Source organism: Cygnus olor, chromosome 17 (assembly GCF_009769625.2).
Source record: "Cygnus olor isolate bCygOlo1 chromosome 17, bCygOlo1.pri.v2, whole genome shotgun sequence".
NCBI classification, from domain to species: Eukaryota; Metazoa; Chordata; class Aves; order Anseriformes; family Anatidae; genus Cygnus; species Cygnus olor.
In genome coordinates, this window is record NC_049185.1 from 6,351,778 (window position 1) to 6,370,127 (window position 18,350).

The window sequence follows — 18,350 nt, forward strand, 5'->3', positions numbered from 1 at the left end:
TTGGTTATCTGTAACTTTTCAATTTCTCTTTGATTAAAGGGCTGCTACCTAAGGGGAAAATTAAAGCCAAGATTGTACGGTATGTCATGTGTGTCCCCAACACCAGCAACTAATAATATCCTATTTCAGTCAGCATTCACATTCTTCTGTCCCTTCTGTTATTCAAATATATTTATTTTTAGTGCCTTATAAGGAGCACAAGCATGACTTGAACTCCAGCACAAAATACTGAGTGCTGTTATTTCTCTGTATGCGATCGACTCTATCTCCTGCTTCCCAGCACTGAAGTATCTGGAGTCCAGATCTGTAGTCATGATTTCAGGCACATTTTTGTGGCCTCATAGTTCTTGCTTAGTTTCAGAAGACAAGAAAAACTATTTTAATAATTCGACTTGCATTTTCATCATTTCTAATGTCTGTGGCATCCTTCCAGATGTGTTTCTGCCTGCCTGACCCTCCTGTCAATACTTATTAATTTCATGGCTATCTTTTCAAGTGTGTTTGGAAACAAACAGGAAAAAGTTACTCTAGGGTCAAGAATGAACCCAAGGAAGCGGAATAGGAATGATCACACTCCCTGCACAATCATTTGTATTTCTGTAGGTTTTCCTATCTTGCTCTTACAAATACAGATCTGTCGAACATCCCTACTTTAGCTGGCTAAATAACTGTACCCTGAAATGACCCAGGTGTGAAAAACTTGGGGCTCTACAACCAGCAGCACCAGCGTACAGATGCTTTCCCAGCATTGTAGCATCCTTGGTTAAAGATGCTTATCAAGTCAGCATAAAACAAAATCTAACTGCTGCTTTAAACCTAGAAACAAAACTTGCTCTTCTCTGAGAAAACCACAGAAGAGTCTCCTGGCGTTATTTAATATAAATATATTTAATTTTGCCCCCATCCACGCGGCCGCAGAGCAGCGTACACGGCCTTCCGCGCTTCCAGACGGGAGCCTGAATGAGCAGCGGGCAGGCCTGAGGAGAGCCGGGCACGGGGAGCGGGGACGCGGCGCGGCTGAGGTGCGGGCCCGGGGCCTGGCCCCGCGCGGCCCCGGCCTGGCGCAGCCACCGCCGCCGTCCCGCCCGCGGGCCCCGCCGGGCGCCGCCTGCCCGCGCCGCCACTGCTCCCTAGCGGGGAGCTGCCGGGGCTGCGGGGCGTGCCTGGCGCCGGCAGGCCGCTCTGCTCGCCGATGGGCTGTATAAATAAAAATATATAAAAAAAAAAAAAAAAAAAAGGCAGTTAGTGGCACAGAAGGGCTGAGGGTGGCAGGGACCTTTGGGTCTATCTGGTCCAACCGCTGCTCCAGTAGGGGCACCCAGAGCAGGGTGCCCAGCGCCGTGCCCAGGCGACTGTGGGAGGTCTCGGAGGAAGGAGATTCCGCAGCCTCTCTGGGCAGTTTGTGCCAGCGCTCTGGCACCCACGTGGCACAGATGTGCTGCTGGTGGTCAGGTGGAACCTCACACCTTCCAGTTTGTGCCTATCGCCTCTGCCCATCATTATCTCATCGTCTGAGTAACATGCTGTAGGTGACCCTGCTTGAGCGAGGGGGGGTTGGACCAGAGGATCTCTGGAGGTCCCTTCCAACCTCAACCATTCTGTGATTCTGTGATCTGGGTCTGCTCAGCATTGACCTTGGAGACAGTGATGGGGCAGCCCAGCACACAGGCCTCCTGCTGCTGTGGTGGAAGCGGCCTCAGCATGGGAGGTGGAGAGGCAGAGTGAGAGGCCATGAGTGTGAGTGCCCAGGGCAGCACCAGAAGTCTCATACCTATGCTGATCTGTGGTTTGACCCTAAATGAGCAATAACGTGTTAATTCCCCATGTTTGGCGTGCAGGCCACCTGTGTGTTGCACATACATCTGGTTTGGCAGCGTGTGTCTCCTCAGCGTGAAGGAGGCCAAACTGCTTGCATCTTGCAAAGCACCCAGGCTGCCACAGGATGCCCTGTTCAGTGCAAGTCTGGTGACAAAACTGTTCAAAAAGTGTGGTAGCACTCTTTGGCTCCAAATCTGTGGCAATTAGCTGTTACAGAGATGTCACACGAACCAGTACCTGCCTGTTTGTGTGTGGACCCAGCTGGCATGGGGAAGTCTGCAAGGAGTGTTCACATCGAGCGTGTGCAGGTGGGAGACTCTGGAGCCGCAGTGTTTGCTTCTGGGGAGCGTGAGGAGCCTGGTACATAGGTGTCTCTTAAAATAGCACATGGGCCAAGGAGAGCTGTGTACGTGGACTGCCTGGTCAGCAGGACTCCTTTGGCAGGGACAGTCTTGGTGTGTCTCGTTAAACCAGCTACACACATGTGTGTACAGGGAAAGTGGAGCGCAGGGACCCTGAGCACCCAGTCCCTCAGCCCCACTCAGGAGAGCCCCAGCTGCCCCTCACAGGTAAGCACAGGTTGGAGTTTGCACGTGGCGTTGCATGTTAAAGAAGAAAAGAGGCGTTGGATTTTGTACAGGGCTTTTAGTAGAGGAAAATGAAAAATATGTATCTGACATATCTGAAGACTCGGTTCCAACTTGCATCCTGATTATTCCAGCTGCTCCCCAGATGTCAAAGGGAACCAGGCACTGAAACAGACGAAGACATTTGTTTTAACAGGTTCTAACTTCAGTCATGCCAAAGAACAAAGAGCCTTGAGTTTGTCTCGACTTTTCTTCCACTAGTAACTTGCATATCTATTAACCGCCCACCAATCTATCCGCAGGTGAGCCGGTTCCTTTCACTCAGGGCGGCGATGGGCTGGCTGAGACCGGGCTCGGGGCCACCGGGCCCCGCTGATCCCCCGCTCCGCCAGGAGTCGCTGCCGCGGGGGCCGGCCCCTTCCCTTCCTTCCCTTCGCCCTTCCATCCCTTCGCTTCCCCTTCCCTTCCCTTCCGGAGCTGTGCCCCGGCAGCGCAAGGGGGCTGTGGCCTCCCGTCCAGGTGCGGGGCGGCCCTCACGGTGCCTCAGCGCCCCCCGGGCCCTCAGCGCCCGCCGCCGCCATTTCCCGGCCCCGCTGCGTTCCCCGGCCCGGGGCACCGGAGCCCCGCGGAGCTGCGAGATCCGTGTGAGTGTGCGTGGCCTTCGCGGTTAGTTGTCGCTGGACATGGTTTTGCAGCACACCCGCCCTGTGTTTTCTCCCCGCAGGCCGAGAGCGGGTTTCCCCCGTGAGCTGCGTGCTGTGGCTGCAGGAGGCTGCACCGAACCGCTGAGCGGTGTGGGGCTCGCCAGCCGAAGATGAAGACCGTGCTGATGGTCGCGGAGAAGCCTTCTCTGGCTCAGTCGATCGCCAAGATCCTCTCGAGGGGTAGGAGAGAAAATAAGTTGATTTCACGCCTTCTGTTCTGCCAGACTTCACGGGAGGTGAAGTGAGGTTGAGAAGTACCCAGGTCGGCTACTCGGTTGTCTCTGGGGCAGCACTCACCTGGGAACAGTGGCTTAGCACAGGTTGAGGTTCTGGAAATAACCGTATGGTGCTCTATTCTCTTTATTTTATTTTTTTTATTTTAACGTGCTAATGCCTGTTCAGTTTGAGTAATGGAATCTTTGTAGCTGTAGCGTATGGTAGTGCACATGCTTTCTGGAAAGTGCCAATCAAGCACCTAGTTTTTTTTTCAGGGATTTTTGAAGCTATGGTAAATGTTTTATAAATCATGTGGAGAACATAATGATTTAATTATTAACTGCAGTGATCGAGAAAACTGACTGTATTTGCATAAAGATTCCCTGATGGGAGGAAAAAGTTAAAGGAGATTCTGAATAGTTTCAGTTAAAAATGAAGACTCCTAGAGAAGTTCTAAAGTGATAATTGACTTGAAAAAAGCCTTGATCAAAGAGTAGAATTTTGTGATCAGGAAGACCCTAGCTGTGAGACCTAGACAAAAGGGGATGTCGTTTCACAAGAAACAATGGTTATTTCAATACGTTATTTTTGTTTGCATGTTTTAAATCCCATTGATAATGACCTTATTCTTACAGGAAACATGTCCTCTCGCAAAGGACTGAATGGTGCATGCTCTGTGCATGAGTACACTGGATCATTTATCGGACAGAGCGCCCATTTCAAGATGACATCTGTGTGTGGTCATGTCATGACTTTGGATTTCATAGGTATTTGTTCATGAAATGTTCTAACTGATATGATTTGTAAAATTGTCAAGGACTTAACTATTTTCATGATTGCTGTTTTCTTCAGGAAGAGCATTAAAGAAAACTAGAGAGGAAGGGAGGGTGACAAGATTGCTTGTGGTCAGCAGTTCCTGGCTTGTTTCTAGTCCTCTGGCTGACTTCTTTCATGACTGTAGGCATGCAACTTATCTTTCCAGTACCTGAATAACATTACTGGAAAAAGAGGGCAGATGAGGTCAGTTTATTAAGTATTAAAAATTTGCTACTGTCAATGAAAAGTAATTAAGGAATAGAGTCCAAAAGCATAATCTCTAAAGCACCATAGTGAGCTAGTACAAAATAGAAATGTGGTAAGGATCACGTGCAAGTAATCCTGTCACTAACTTGCTTTGCAGTCACGTGAGTACTCTATTTTCTCTGATCCTAACTACCTCACAAGTTTTGAGGACTAAGTTCTGAGTTATTTACACAGTGCTTTAAAGAGGTACGGTGTCATGTAATTGCTAACCATTATCACCAACAAGTACTTTTGGGAAATGGAAATGAACAAATGCAGCAATATGAGAAGGTGATGACACAGGATGCTCGATAGCATAACAAGGCTGAGACATAATAACTGGCCAAAAGTAATGAGTGGTAAAACAGTCTGCAGTGCGCACTTTTTATGTGTGCTGTGAAAACAAGGGAAAATAGACCCCCCTCCCCCCATCACGACCAGTTAATTGTACAGTTTTTTTAATAGCTCATGTTAAAATTTCTGAAAGGTGAATAGTATTTGGTTTTTTCTTCTATCATGTCTCAAAATTAGAGCTGCAATTCACACAAAAAGGGGTCCCTAGATAACCAGTAAAGCAAGATGTATTAGGGTAGAAAGCTTTCCAAGACAAATTTTGAAAGCAGGGTGTTTTATGAAGTAATGTTTTGTTTGCTTTTTTAAATATAAGTTTATAACTCAACTTAATACACTTCTGCTTTTCAGGAAAATACAACAGCTGGGACAAGGTGGATCCAGCAGAACTTTTTAGTAAAGCTCCCACAGAAAAGAAAGAAGCTAATCCCAAACTGACCATGGTGAAGTTTTTACAGGTATGCTTTCTTATGAGGTGTATTTGAGATGCATCTTTCAGTTTTGTCATTCTTTTGTTTTATTTCCTCTGGAGCATATTCTCTTCACGGATATGTTGTCCTTATTCTTCCTCTGTTGAACACAAAGCGGTGAGATCTATTTTTATCATTCCAAGAAAAGTGAAATAAGTGAAATTATTCTGTGGTTCTGAAAAGCAATAAAAATTACTACTAATTTCCAAAAAATGGTGTAGTATTTTGCTGTGAATTAGCCTGGCTTTATTAAAAAAAAAAATCTTACAGTTTAGCTAGCACTATTTAAGAACTAGAAACGTAATCTTCTCCCAGCTCTTAGAGTGGATCAGTTACCTTCACTCTAATATAAGGAAGAGAGTCTGTTTTCACCATAGATAGTTTTCTATTGGAGGGTAATGCCAAAGGATTCCCTGTACTTCAAAATACTTGCTACATACCTTCCCTCTACTAAGGTAAACAGGCCATCAGAAGGTACTGTTCCTCACATTGTAGGCTGTTGAATGTTTGATTTATTTATATTCTCCTACTTCCCTAAAGTGGGCAGCGTTTGGCAGTATGTTATACAATATTCTAGAGTTGTTCTAGAGTCAAAGATAAACGGGTACATTCCTAAATGAGAGCTTTCTTCCCTGCAGAGAGCAGCTTTTTGCTAAAGATTAGATATTTTTTTTAATTTCATTGTTTTTTATGCCTTCTGAAATCTTTGCCTTGTTGAATTGACACGTGTCTTTGCTCTGTTTTTTTTTTTTGGCTGTCAGTATCTTGCTTCTCAAAATTGGAGTGTTGGATACATGTTTGGCTCGTAGCAGCACATGCAAGACCTAGCTTGTAAATGCTTTAAAATGTCTCTGATTATTGGTCACTTCTCACATGTGCCTCTGAGAGGAAAGTGGTCATTTGGATGCCTTTTCAAAATAATACTCTTTCTGGAAAGAGGTATTTGTGGTATAAAACTGATTTCTGTAAGATAAGTTTGGACTTCATGGTATCTTTACGAGCTAGGAAAAGGGTTCTTGGTATTTATATATATATATATATATATATAATATATATTTTTTTAAATGATCTGGGAATTAAGATGCAGAAAGAGGAAGGAACTGTGCCCAAAGTTGCACACACAGACTGGGTCAGGAGTTTAGGAGACTTCCACTGCTGTAGAGCTGTGCCGATTTTTGTTCATATTCTGCAGAAAAGTATCTTGTAGGCAGACTTCTAGTCCCATGAACCACAGCTTGCTTCTCTCTTCAGCCACTGTTTAAGTACAGCAGAGTTCTTGTCAATTCTAATACATTCTTCCAACCCTTTTTGCACCAAATAATTTACCTTTGAAATAGAAATAAAAGCTATACAGTTAGTGAGAATTTTTTGAATTGCTGAAGAGCAGTGCTAATTTCTTTCACAGGTGGAGGGAAGAGGCTGTGATTGCATTGTCTTGTGGTTGGACTGTGATAAGGAAGGAGAAAACATCTGTTTTGAAGTAAGATTTCTTTCTAAGATTCATAATACTGTAATATATTCGTTTGTGGCATACAGTACTACCATTATGTTGTTCTGATGTACTGATATACAGTAAAATTTAAACTAAGTTGAATAGAGATTTAAAGGCACGGAGGGCCTTGGTGGAAATAAATCATATTTTTGAGCTCTAATTTGTCAGTTAAAAAGTATAAACAATTTCACAGGTGTTGCTCATCTGAGGTGAATAAGAAGGTCTCTTAAATGTTCAAACATTCCAGTGCTTTAAGAATCAGACTGTTTCAAAGCTGGAGTAGTTATTTTGCCATCCTTACAAAACTTAATTTCTATCATTCTTGGTTCATTAGGTGATTAGACACTTTTGAGCGTAGAGGCTGCTTTTAAGCAGCAAGAGTTTGGACTCTGCCCACAAAAGGTATAGAACTAAAATTTTGCACAAAGATTATTTTTTAAACATCCTATTCCCAGAAGTCTAAATGAAAGCTATTTTTTGTCTTTTTTTTTTTTTTTTTAAAGAACCTCATTTTATCAAGTATTTAAGTTCTTTAAATACCACTGTTTCATAACTGTGCCCTGGTAATACATAGAAGTAAACCGGGATAGAAGCAGATAAATACTCACCAAAAGATGCTGCAGCTGCACTGGTGGATTTATTTGCCCTTAGCTAAGAATAGTGCTTCATTTCCGGCACTTGCTGTTTAATAAATAAATCCTTCAATTTTGCTCATTCTTAATACACTTCTGAGAATATGACAAATACTGTTCTTATCAGTTAATGTATTGCCATGACATCTTCCGAATGAAGAAAATAATTACGTGTCAGCAAACATTTTCTGGGTAGTGTGTGGGTTTTTTCTCCTCTAAAGAGAAAAAAATGACTTAAGCCCTTAGCTTTCAATTACTTACAAAATATGCTTCTGATCTTCGTTAGGTTCTTGATGCCGTTCTTCCTGTTATGAACAAACCTCGTAGCAGCGAAAGGACGATTTATAGAGCTAAATTCAGTTCCATTACTGACACAGACATCTGCAATGCCATGAATCATTTGGGAGAACCCAATCGCAATGAAGCTCTGTCAGTGGATGCCCGCCAGGAGCTGGACCTTAGAATTGGCTGTGCATTTACAAGGTGACAGCATAGATTACAGACGGTTTTGTGAAAGGTTCAGCAATACTGCGCTGTCCACAAAATATGCCTTAGACCTGTAGTGGCTAATTCTGCTGAGCACCAAACCAAACAATTTTATGCATGGACAAATAAAAAGAAATTTAAAGAAAGTGTTATGGCTTTAACTGAGCTAAGATAAAGTACATTAGCAGCTATTATATACTCTTCCTTTATGACTTGCTCCCACATTTCTTTGTGAATAAACAAGATTCTGTGAGGCAAAGTATTTATGACTTCTTTAGCTTTAAGACTTGATGTTTCTGAGATTTTTTTTTGACAAATACCTGAATGACTTAATAGATTATTCATTTATGTCTATAAAAGTTTGTGATTTTTTTTTTTTTTTTTTTGCTTTTCATGGGAATGAGGGTATTAATGTACTTGTTCCTGTATTTTTTTTTCTTAGATTTCAGACTAAGTATTTTCAGGGGAAATATGGAAATTTAGACAGCTCCCTCATCTCCTTTGGGCCATGTCAGACGCCAACACTTGGATTCTGTGTTGAAAGGCATGACAAAATCCAGTCATTTAAGCCTGAGACTTACTGGGTGCTGCAAGCTAAAGTAAGCTTTACAATACTTGTTTGGTAAAAATATGTGTTCCTCATATACAAAGAAATGTGCTTATTTCCATTTTGTCCATTCATAAATTTGTAGCTGCTGACAAGAATTCACAATGCTTACAATTTACTTGTGTGCTTTTATTCAGTTCACATGTGTCACCACTCTCTCTAGAACAGATTCCAGGATGTCAGTTTTTTGTATTAAAGTGGTTATTGTGTGCTGCTTATAAGAATTCTTCAGTGTTAACCAGCTAAGCTTAGACTCAGCCAGAAAGACTACTTGAAACGGTTTGCTTTTGTTCCCTGGGGTCCTTGGGCTGACTGTGGTGTTAATTTGAATCCAAGAATTAATTAGGCTGCCAGCAAACATTGGCATTGCTGAGTATTGGAATTTTAAAGCAAATAAAATGCTCATTGTGTTAATTGGCAATTGAGTCCTCTGAATACTTTGGCAGCTTATGGCAGTTTTATAGCCTTGCTGCTGTCCAAGCTCTCAGAGCAAACTAACATGATTTTACTGTTTGTGATGACAAGGATTGTTTAAACAAATAAAAGATAGATGGTAAGAAGTTGCCATTTTTAGATTTTAAAATAAATAATAATAATAAAAAAGAAATCTAGCATCTACTCTCATCTGTTTTCTGATACATGTCATTCATGTGTGTCATGCCAGGAAGTATTTGGTGCCTGTTTTCAGAGTTTCATGCTCTCACATTGTCTGGTTCATATTTATTTTTGTATGTGGGACTTGAAATATGACCTAGTTACGCTTTACTTTTAATACAAAGAATTAGTTTTGCTAGATCAAAATTATAAACTTTAAATTTCTGCCTGCTTCAGCTCTTGCTATTCCTAGCACTAAAATAAGTGTGGTATTTCAATTAACTGCAAGAATAATTCTAGTCATTCTCATGGCTCCTGAACTCAACATACTCTATCTTTCTCAGAAGTCCCTGGGAAAAAGAGCATAACTGCATGTTTGGAGCACTTGTGTTGCAGAATGGGTATTATTAGGGTTTACTTGCTGGATTGTTGTTGGAAATGTGCATTCTCACACTTTCATTAATAGTGTTGGTGGCAATTAAATTTTTTTGACCATTAGGTGAATCCTGAAAAAGAAAGTTCTCTCACTTTGGATTGGGATAGAGTGAGGGTGTTTGATCGTGAGATTGCTCAAATGTTCCTGAATATAACGAAGATGGCAAAAGAAGCAAAGGTAAAAATATGTATGAAGTGTTGATAGAGCACATTTCACATTAATGAAATACTGTTTAATATCTCATCTACTGCATTTTGTTTTCTGTTAAAGAGGGGTGTAGAATATCATCTGTATCTTTTTTATTATTATTTATTCCATTCAACTTTGTATAAAATAGAATAAAAGTCAAGAGGTTCTTGATTGTAGTTCATATTACGCAAGTGTGGTCATCTCAACAGAAAGCCCGTTCTTAATATTGACTTCAGAAATGATCATCATTCATGATAGGAAGTCTTCATTACTAAACCTGCTGAGAAATACATTTCAGAACTCTCCAAGCAGACCTCTTATTTCCCATGAGACACTGTATAAATCAGAATTTAATTACTTATATGGCAATATTCCTGCAGTTAAATTTTTAATCATGTGTATGGTACAGTCTTTATAGCCAATTAACTTGTAATTCTGTTCTGTTCAATACTTGTTTGGCAGTATGTTTGGATTTAAGTGTTTACAGCCATCAAGGTTCAAAGACTGCATGATGCTTTTAAAAATCTGGATCCTTATAGTTAGGACCATTACTTGGATTAAGCATTAAATCCTTGTAGCACCGACATATGTGCTGCTTAGTTAAATGAGAAGTAAAGATAGCAATAAGCTACCTTGCTGCATTTCCAGTTGCAGGTCTAATCACATAGCACAAAGGGACCTCAGGACTATAACTTTACAATTTGGTAAAACTGTCTCCAGTCAGATTTCCTAAAGTAAAAATATATTGGTGGTACTGCTCTAAGAAAAAACCCACAGATATGATGGCAACAGGTAATGTTAGGTATACCATATGGTTCTAGTCACAGTGGAAATGATATATTTATCAGTTACCAAGCTTCAAAACTTTTACTGGAAAAATACTATTTTCTAGGTAGAATCTGTGAGTAAAAAAGAGAAGGTGAAGCAGAGACCACTGGCTCTGAACACGGTAGAAATGCTACGAGTGGCCAGTGCTGCTTTAGGTATGTGTACAAGTTCAGATTTTCACACTGATATAAACCAAAATACCTTGGCTCCTCAGCTGAAATAATCAAGCATATACATGTTTTGATAGCCTCATTTCCCTATATTGTATCGTTTTTGCGGAAGGAACAAGTTTAGAAAGCTTGTCAGAAGCGAAGTGCTGGGTAAGATCAAGGTGACAGAAGTCTTCTAGAAAGGCCAAACTGATTTATTTAAATGCTTTGATAATGAATACTTTTGAACACAGCTAACAAAATCATCTACACATCACTGTGATTATGATTTCATTCTCTCCTATCCCATCTCAGGAATGGGTCCGCAACATGCCATGCAAATAGCAGAGCGTCTTTATATGCAGGGTTATATTAGCTACCCTCGAACAGAAACTACCCATTATCCAGAAAACTTTGACTTGAAAGGATGTTTGAGACAGCAAGCCAATAATCCCTACTGGGCAGAAACTGTGAGTATATGAAGCAAAACCTGTACTGTTCAACAGATTGTTCTCTAGTTAGTGTTTCAGAAATGTCTTACCTGGTATGTCTTAATCTAGATTTTTGCAAACAATAAATGTCTGTAATTGCCTTTATTTATGGACATTGTATTGTTACAAATTTGATCTGAAAAGTTTCTTAACCTGATAGTAGAGGCCTGTTATCCACTTCAGTCAATTTTCTCTCTTGTCCTTCACCAGGTAAAAGCATTGCTATCAGAAGGCATTAATCGTCCAAGGAAAGGCCATGATGCAGGGGACCATCCTCCCATCACTCCAATGAAAGCTGCAACAGAAGCAGAATTGGGTATAGACAAATTGAATAGCATTAGAACACTGTGATGAAAGTGGTTCCTTGAGTTACAGGGGCTGGGTTGAAAATCCCTGGGTTTTAACATAAAATATAATTATCTGAATTTCAGGAACTGGAGAGAGAGCAGACTTAGTCTTAACTTTAATTTCTGATGACAGTGAAGATCAGAGCTGGTCTGCTCTTCAGTAATTGATTCTCAGCACCCTAAAACTGTTAAGAACAAGGAGTAGTCAACTTAACACAGTATTTCATACTTTCCTTTAGAGAAATTTGACCCACAGTAGTAGCTTCTAAGTATTGAAATTTGATTGTATGTTTCTGTTTGTAAATCAGACTTTAACTGCATTTTAAATTGGTCTCTATGGTAAGTGTTACTTATATTAAAATGTAAGATTTGATTCTATGGTGTAATCTCTGAAAAGAATTTAAAACTTAAAGTATAGTAAATGGATTGTGCTGTTTATTAGGAATAACTAAAATTGTTGTAGAAAACGGGTAAATTCTGATTTTCAGGAATCAGTGAAATAATCTCTGATAGAAAAACTAAGTATGTTAAAAGTTTGAGTAACTGTAAAGGTTATTAAATGGCCATGTAAGACTTTTATTATACACAGCAAGATGGAATATTGAAAGCACAAGAGTAAGAATTAGTTTCTGTTCGTAGCAGGATAACCTCTCTACTAGTAGATTTTGATGGATTTTTGAATTTTTTCTTTCACGTACCAGTTTCTCCTGTGATAGCTGTGGAAATCTGGTGCAAATTTTAGTGCAGATTTTATGTAGAGCTGCAGGACTTGGTTTGTGGGACTAAGATTTTGTTTATCTTCAGGTGGAGATGGATGGCGACTATATGAGTATATAACTAGGCATTTTATTGCCACTGTAAGCGCTGATTGCAAGTACCTACAAACCACCATTTCTTTCAGTATCGGCCCTGAAAGGTTTACCTGTATTGGAAAAGTGGTAACTTCACCAGGTAAGACTAACGAGGAAGTAAGTAGTCAGCTACAGATTATTATTTTTTCCCATATATTCATTGGATGGATATAAAAGTGAAGTTTTGGGGACAAGTAGAATTTTGAAGACTTTTTATTTTTGGAACTATTGAAGTCACAAGGACCAAACCTTTGTCTTCATTTCCATACTTCAATTACACTAGAAAAAGTCTTATTTTTCATGTAGTAGTTTCAAGAGTTAATGCTACGCTTGCCAGTGTAAAGACAGGCTTTTTTTTAGACAGCAAATGTCTTTTGTGGTTTAGATTATACAAAGATGGATTTTTTTTTTCCACGAGTGTAAGAAACTCAGTTTCTAGTCAATAAGAAGAGTGTAGTACCTCACCACTGAGATCTTCATAGCAAGCAATCCCAGTAGTCTTTATTGCATTAATACAACTTCCTATTTGCATTTTCTTAACAAGCTCTTCCCATGCATTTGGTGAGACTTCTGGAACTGTGCTTTCATTCAAGGAAAGATTTTTTTTTTTATTTAATTTTTTTTTTTACTCTCCATACATCATCCTGACTCAAGTCACCCACAGAACAGATTTGATGCAGTGTCATGTGACATCTTGTCTCTTGATATAGTATTTCAGATATTGTCTGCATGTTATGGCAAACAGTCTGTATGTATGGCAGTGTATGGCAAACTTTGATCTGTATAATGTAGCCCATGTTAAAATCAGAAACATATATCTTGACCTTTTGAAAGCTGTGAAGATAATCTCTCGTTACTTTGTTTACCTCCAGGGTTCACAGAAATTATGCCTTGGCACAGCATACCATTAGAAGAGAGCCTTCCGCACTGTGAGAAAGGAGATCTTTTCCCAATTGGTGAAATAAAATTGCTGGAAAAGCAAACCAGTCCTCCTGATTACCTAACAGAAGCAGAACTTATCACTCTGATGGAAAAGCATGGCATTGGTACGAACTCACTTAAATTACTTTATCCTGTAATGCATCTATCAAGAGAGCAAAGGCTCTGAATCGTTTCTCTGAGCTATCTCTGTCAGCAGTGACCTTTCAGTATTCATTTGAATAGGTTCAGTAATGATCTTTTTCCCTTCAAACCACAGTAGCACCTCTTAGTGGATAGTGGATTCTCTATTCCCCAATATTCCTTTCCCCTTCTTATTCTTATGCCTAGTTTCTGGCCAAAGCAACGTTCTTTCATAATCCATCATTGTCACTTCTTTGTTAGAAAGAGCTGATGTTGTGTGGAAGAATGCAACTCCTATTCTTAGGAATGATTTCCTGTCAGAACAGCGTGCTTCAGCTTTGCTGGCTCCAGTAGTCCTTCTGTATCTTATTATACAATTTATCACAATATTATTTTTCTTTTTCGATCTGACTTGCTTCCTTCAATACATTTTCATAAACAAGTCCAGTCGAGAAGAACATAGTCTTCTCCTGTATTTTTCCAGAACAAGTGATTGTGAGAATAGCTATCTTTCTGTCACTAATTCCTTGGAAGAGATTAAAGGATTAAGGTTAAAATACATATTTCAGACTTTTCAGAACTGCAAAGGAACATATGTGTTAGTAGGTAGAGAAATTATCCACTGGAAACAGGGTAGCAGTAAAAAAGTATATGCATTTTAAGCTAAGAAGTGCTGTAATATGATACAAAACCAGAGAAGTCAGAAATAAGTAATTTCTTGAAAGCTTTGATGGATGTATTGTCTTCCTTTGTGTGGCAGGAACTGATGCAAGTATTCCAGTCCACATCAACAACATTTGCCAGCGGAACTATGTCACAGTAGAGAGTGGTCGGAGACTAAAGCCTACAAATCTTGGAATTGTTCTGGTTCATGGTTATTACAAAATAGGTCAGTCAAATACTCTTCCCCCCAAACCCATCCTCTTACCTTTTGTCCCCTTCAATATGTCAAAGGCGGTTGTTGCTGTATAAGTAATGTTTCTGTCTGAAATGATGCATCTAGGAAAATATCACTAATTTGAAAAGCTATAATAATTAAAACTTGTTTGTTTATTTTGATGTCAGTTTAGTTTGGGCAGTTTCCTACTGTTTTTGGTATTTCATTACTGCTTCTCTGTTGCTGATATCTCTGGTTTTCTGTTAGATGCAGAGTTAGTTCTTCCTACAATTCGCAGTGCTGTGGAAAAGCAACTCAACTTAATAGCTCTGGGTAAAGCAAATTACCATCAGGTCCTGGAGCACACCCTTGACATCTTCAAAAGGAAATTTCACTATTTTGTGGATTCTATTGCAGGTAAAAGTTGTTTTACATGTAAAATTCTATGCAACTACTTAATTGTTGTAAAGACGCTGTTAGAAAGTACTTAAGTATTAGGTTGCTTTTTCAGAGGTTTAGGCTCACTGAAAATTGTGCTGTGACTGGGAGTTTCCAGTCATATGAATTCCCTCTCCAGAGGGAAATAAACTCAATCGTGTCTCTAAAATTCCATTTTAGATTTATTTGTGACTGTGTAGTGCTGAGTTCTGAAAAGCTGCAGACTAGCTGAAGTACTTACCCTAGTGTGTTTGTGTGTGCTTATTACAAAACTCTTTAAATAAAAAGTCATCTTAAACAGAGAAGAGCATTGTGAATAAACTGTTCACAATAACTATTTGAAATAAGCTGTTGACTATTCTCATTACTTCTTCACAGGTCCTGTAGATGATTTTGTGAGAGGTTTCCTCCTAGGAATTAGAATTCTAACATAAATGTTACAATCTTTTCTGCAGGTATGGATGAGCTGATGGAAGTGTCTTTTTCACCCTTAGCTGCCACAGGTAAACCTCTTTCCCGCTGTGGCAAATGCCATCGTTTCATGAAGTATATTCAGGTAAGTTCACATCACACTTGTATTTTAAACTTCACTTGTTGGGCGACGTTGAGTAGAAACCCTTTTTCCATTACTGAATTTGGATTCAAATGTGGTTGTCAGTAATGAATTTCTTGGGTAGGGGTGTAAAGGCAGGAAGTCTGATGGAGCTTTTCCATGGGTTACAAACCAGAAAGTGGTCACAGTTGGATTTCCTGTGAGTTTTGAACCCTACTGACATTACAGATGTTCTGGAGATTTATGTTCTCCTTCCAGGCGAAACCAAGTCGTCTGCACTGCTCTCATTGTGATGACACCTACAGTCTCCCACAGAATGGTACAATTAAACTCTACAAAGAGTTGCGTTGCCCCCTGGATGACTTTGAGCTGGTGCTGTGGTCTTCTGGATCCAGAGGAAAGAGCTACCCTCTCTGTCCATACTGTTACAACCATCCTCCCTTCAGGGACATGAAAAAAGGTAGGAATTTTGTGAACATGCAGGCATCACCTTCACTTGAAATAAGTTAGATGCAGTCTTATCAACTGTGCTTTTTTAATAGTTTTTAATGAGGGTTGCTTAGTATAAAGTGCTACTCAAATTATATTAGATACCTAAAATTCATATCAAAATCGGTGAACAAAATGTGTTAGTTAACTCACTTCTGAACACTATTATTTTTTGCTTTAATCACCACTAGCAAAGATGTTAGTCATCTTTGCAAAAGTTTCCTGTGTATTTTATTGAATACAAGAGAGGCTACTCTTATTACATTTGCTGTAAGACAGAAGAGAGAGGCGAGTATTTTTTAAACTATTCTTGTTATTTCAGTAGCCCTAGAATTTACTGAAGCTGTTTTCACTGAAATAGCTGTGTTTTGTGCATGAATTCAAGTATTTCAAGATTGGCTATTTTTGAAGTGATTTTCTAAAGTGGCTTATGTGGAGTGGCTAGAGAAACACTTTACTGTTAGTCATATAGCCATGTCTTAAAATTTTTAGAGAAATGCTCAGAATGTTGAATGGACCACAACAGATTTTATAAAAGCAAATATGTATATACAAATAAGTTAATTTCTTGACTTTTCTAATGCATAATATATGGATGGGATATAGTTTAAGGCCCTCTCTGAGAGTAGGGGAATTGTATTTTGATGCAGAGAAATGTCCTTCAACAACTTGTAACACACTAAGAAGAGAAAAAAGTAACAGTTAGTATGATAAACGTGAGATCAAAACTTATTTAAGGTAGCGCTTGGAAGCTCTGACTGCATATCAGGAGCTTTTTGGCATCGTTTTATTACCATCTTTTAATTAAAAATGTCTTACGCTACTAGCATACAGTGCAAGTATTAAATGAAGTAGCTAGGATCCATACGTTTCACTGAAAACAATTTCTTTTAATCACTAATATATCCAAGCTTTATGTACTGTACAGTGGCATTGTCTAGGAATTCTGAAAGCCATTAATAAAAAAAATTCAGAGCAAGGGATTATTCTGAGTATCTGAAAAGTCAGATTGCCTTTTGGGGATATGTTCCTTTGTGCAGTGGTTTAGAAAACCTGTAATATACTAAGCTGTCTTTCAGTTCTGTGTTTCTCTTCCTGCAAACTGAGCAGTGGTGATGTAAAGGGTTCCTTGTGGTATAGTTTTACTCTTCTTCCACCAGGAATGGGCTGTAATGAATGCACCCACCCCACATGCCAGCATTCTCTTAGCATGCTTGGAATTGGGCAGTGCGTTGAATGTGAGAATGGGGTTCTGGTGCTAGACTCGACATCAGGTCCCAAGTGGAAGATGGCCTGCAACAAATGCAACGTGATCGTGCACTTCTTTGAGAATGCCCACAAAGTCCGAGTGTCACCAGAGACGTGTGATTTGTGTGATGCAGCCCTTGTGGACGTAGATTTTAACAAAGCCAAATCTCCTCTGCCTGGTGATGAGACCCAGCATTCAGGCTGCGTATTCTGTGACCCTGTGTTTCAAGACCTGGTGGAGCTGAAACACGCAGCCATGAGGCACCCCATGCATCGTGGGGGACAAGGAAGAAGGCAAGGTCGAGGAAGAGGTAAAGGCCGGAGGCCTGGGGGAAGACCCAATCCAAAGAAACCCAAGGACAAAATGGCAGCTCTGGCCGCTTACTTTGTATAACGGCTGCACAATACAAAAAAAAAATAAACTTCTTATAAAAATTTGTTTCTCTTTAAGTTCATTTTAAGTATTTCTGATCTTTATCACTTTCCTGTTCTTAGAAAAGTTAAAGCGGTATAACAGTCCAAGATTTAATCATGGTTTAATCAGCAAACAAATTGTTCTGGGTGATCAGTTAGTGACTAAGCCTTTAAGCTTTTAATTGGAATTCAATTGTCCAAGTGGACTTCACAAACAGGAAGGAGACTGAGAAAGTCTACCTACACTGTTACTTGTGGCTAATTGAAAGGAAATGAAATTTTCCTTTTCTGTCACTTCCAAAGCCTTTGTCAGCAATACAAATGCCAGGAGTATAATAGATGATTAAGATCAGTGTTATGCTGCTGTAGCTTTTAGTTGTGGAATGGGCTTTGTTTTATCTGACTTCTCATCTTCTAGTAAATGATTAGTAGCCTCAGATTTTTAAATTACATCTGCAATAATAAGAGCACTACAAATCTGCCTCTCTGCTGCATGTAATAATATATGAGAATAATGCCAATAGACATACAAATTGGAAATTCCAAATACAAAGGGGAATATCTGTCTTGAGCAGTGATTCCCAAATAATGGTCCATGCAGCCAAGTATCTTTAGGTCAGTGAGTCACAGTTAAGTGAGACCTCCTCCCACTGCTGGAGGACAGATAGCTCTCGTGCTCCTCTTTTCCTCTGTTCACATAGCTGGTCATACCCGATCAAATACAGTTTGTAATGTCTGCACCCCCACATTGTCATGTCAGTGTTGGCTAATTAGAGGAGTGTCCTCGTGGTTCATTATATGGAGCTGTATCTAACCACTGGGTTCCACACTGCAAAATCTAATGCTGTACAAATATGTAATACTCTCTCCTTTCCTTCCATGTGCACATAGCCGATCCATCTGATCAAGTACAGTTTGTATCATCTGTATCCCCAAAACAGTTTCAGTGCTAGTTGTGC

General features: G+C 39.9%; 1 protein-coding gene across 3 annotated transcripts in view; it reads left to right on the forward strand.

The window, feature by feature from the left end:
• The window catches only part of TOP3B (DNA topoisomerase III beta), an 83,653-nt gene extending 66,246 nt beyond the window's left edge, over positions 1 to 17,407 (forward strand). Inside the window, exons 1-18 of one of the 3 annotated variants that reach the window (XM_040576902.1) lie at positions 2,854 to 3,049; positions 3,130 to 3,289; positions 3,961 to 4,092; positions 5,090 to 5,196; positions 6,614 to 6,688; positions 7,619 to 7,815; positions 8,261 to 8,417; positions 9,519 to 9,632; positions 10,537 to 10,627; positions 10,937 to 11,091; positions 11,323 to 11,428; positions 12,264 to 12,410; positions 13,183 to 13,356; positions 14,133 to 14,261; positions 14,517 to 14,666; positions 15,143 to 15,243; positions 15,499 to 15,700; positions 16,890 to 17,407. In XM_040576902.1, coding sequence (XP_040432836.1) covers positions 3,220 to 3,289; positions 3,961 to 4,092; positions 5,090 to 5,196; positions 6,614 to 6,688; positions 7,619 to 7,815; positions 8,261 to 8,417; positions 9,519 to 9,632; positions 10,537 to 10,627; positions 10,937 to 11,091; positions 11,323 to 11,428; positions 12,264 to 12,410; positions 13,183 to 13,356; positions 14,133 to 14,261; positions 14,517 to 14,666; positions 15,143 to 15,243; positions 15,499 to 15,700; positions 16,890 to 17,371 — 2,589 coding nt within the window. In that variant the 5' untranslated portion in view covers positions 2,854 to 3,049; positions 3,130 to 3,219 and the 3' untranslated portion in view covers positions 17,372 to 17,407. Of the gene's footprint in view, positions 1 to 2,853; positions 3,050 to 3,129; positions 3,290 to 3,960; positions 4,093 to 5,089; positions 5,197 to 6,613; positions 6,689 to 7,618; positions 7,816 to 8,260; positions 8,418 to 9,518; positions 9,633 to 10,536; positions 10,628 to 10,936; positions 11,092 to 11,322; positions 11,429 to 12,263; positions 12,411 to 13,182; positions 13,357 to 14,132; positions 14,262 to 14,516; positions 14,667 to 15,142; positions 15,244 to 15,498; positions 15,701 to 16,889 lie in introns of those variants that run through there. The other 2 variants (XM_040576903.1, XM_040576904.1) reach the window with 2 other exon arrangements.
• Positions 17,408 to 18,350: the final 943 nt, after the last annotated feature.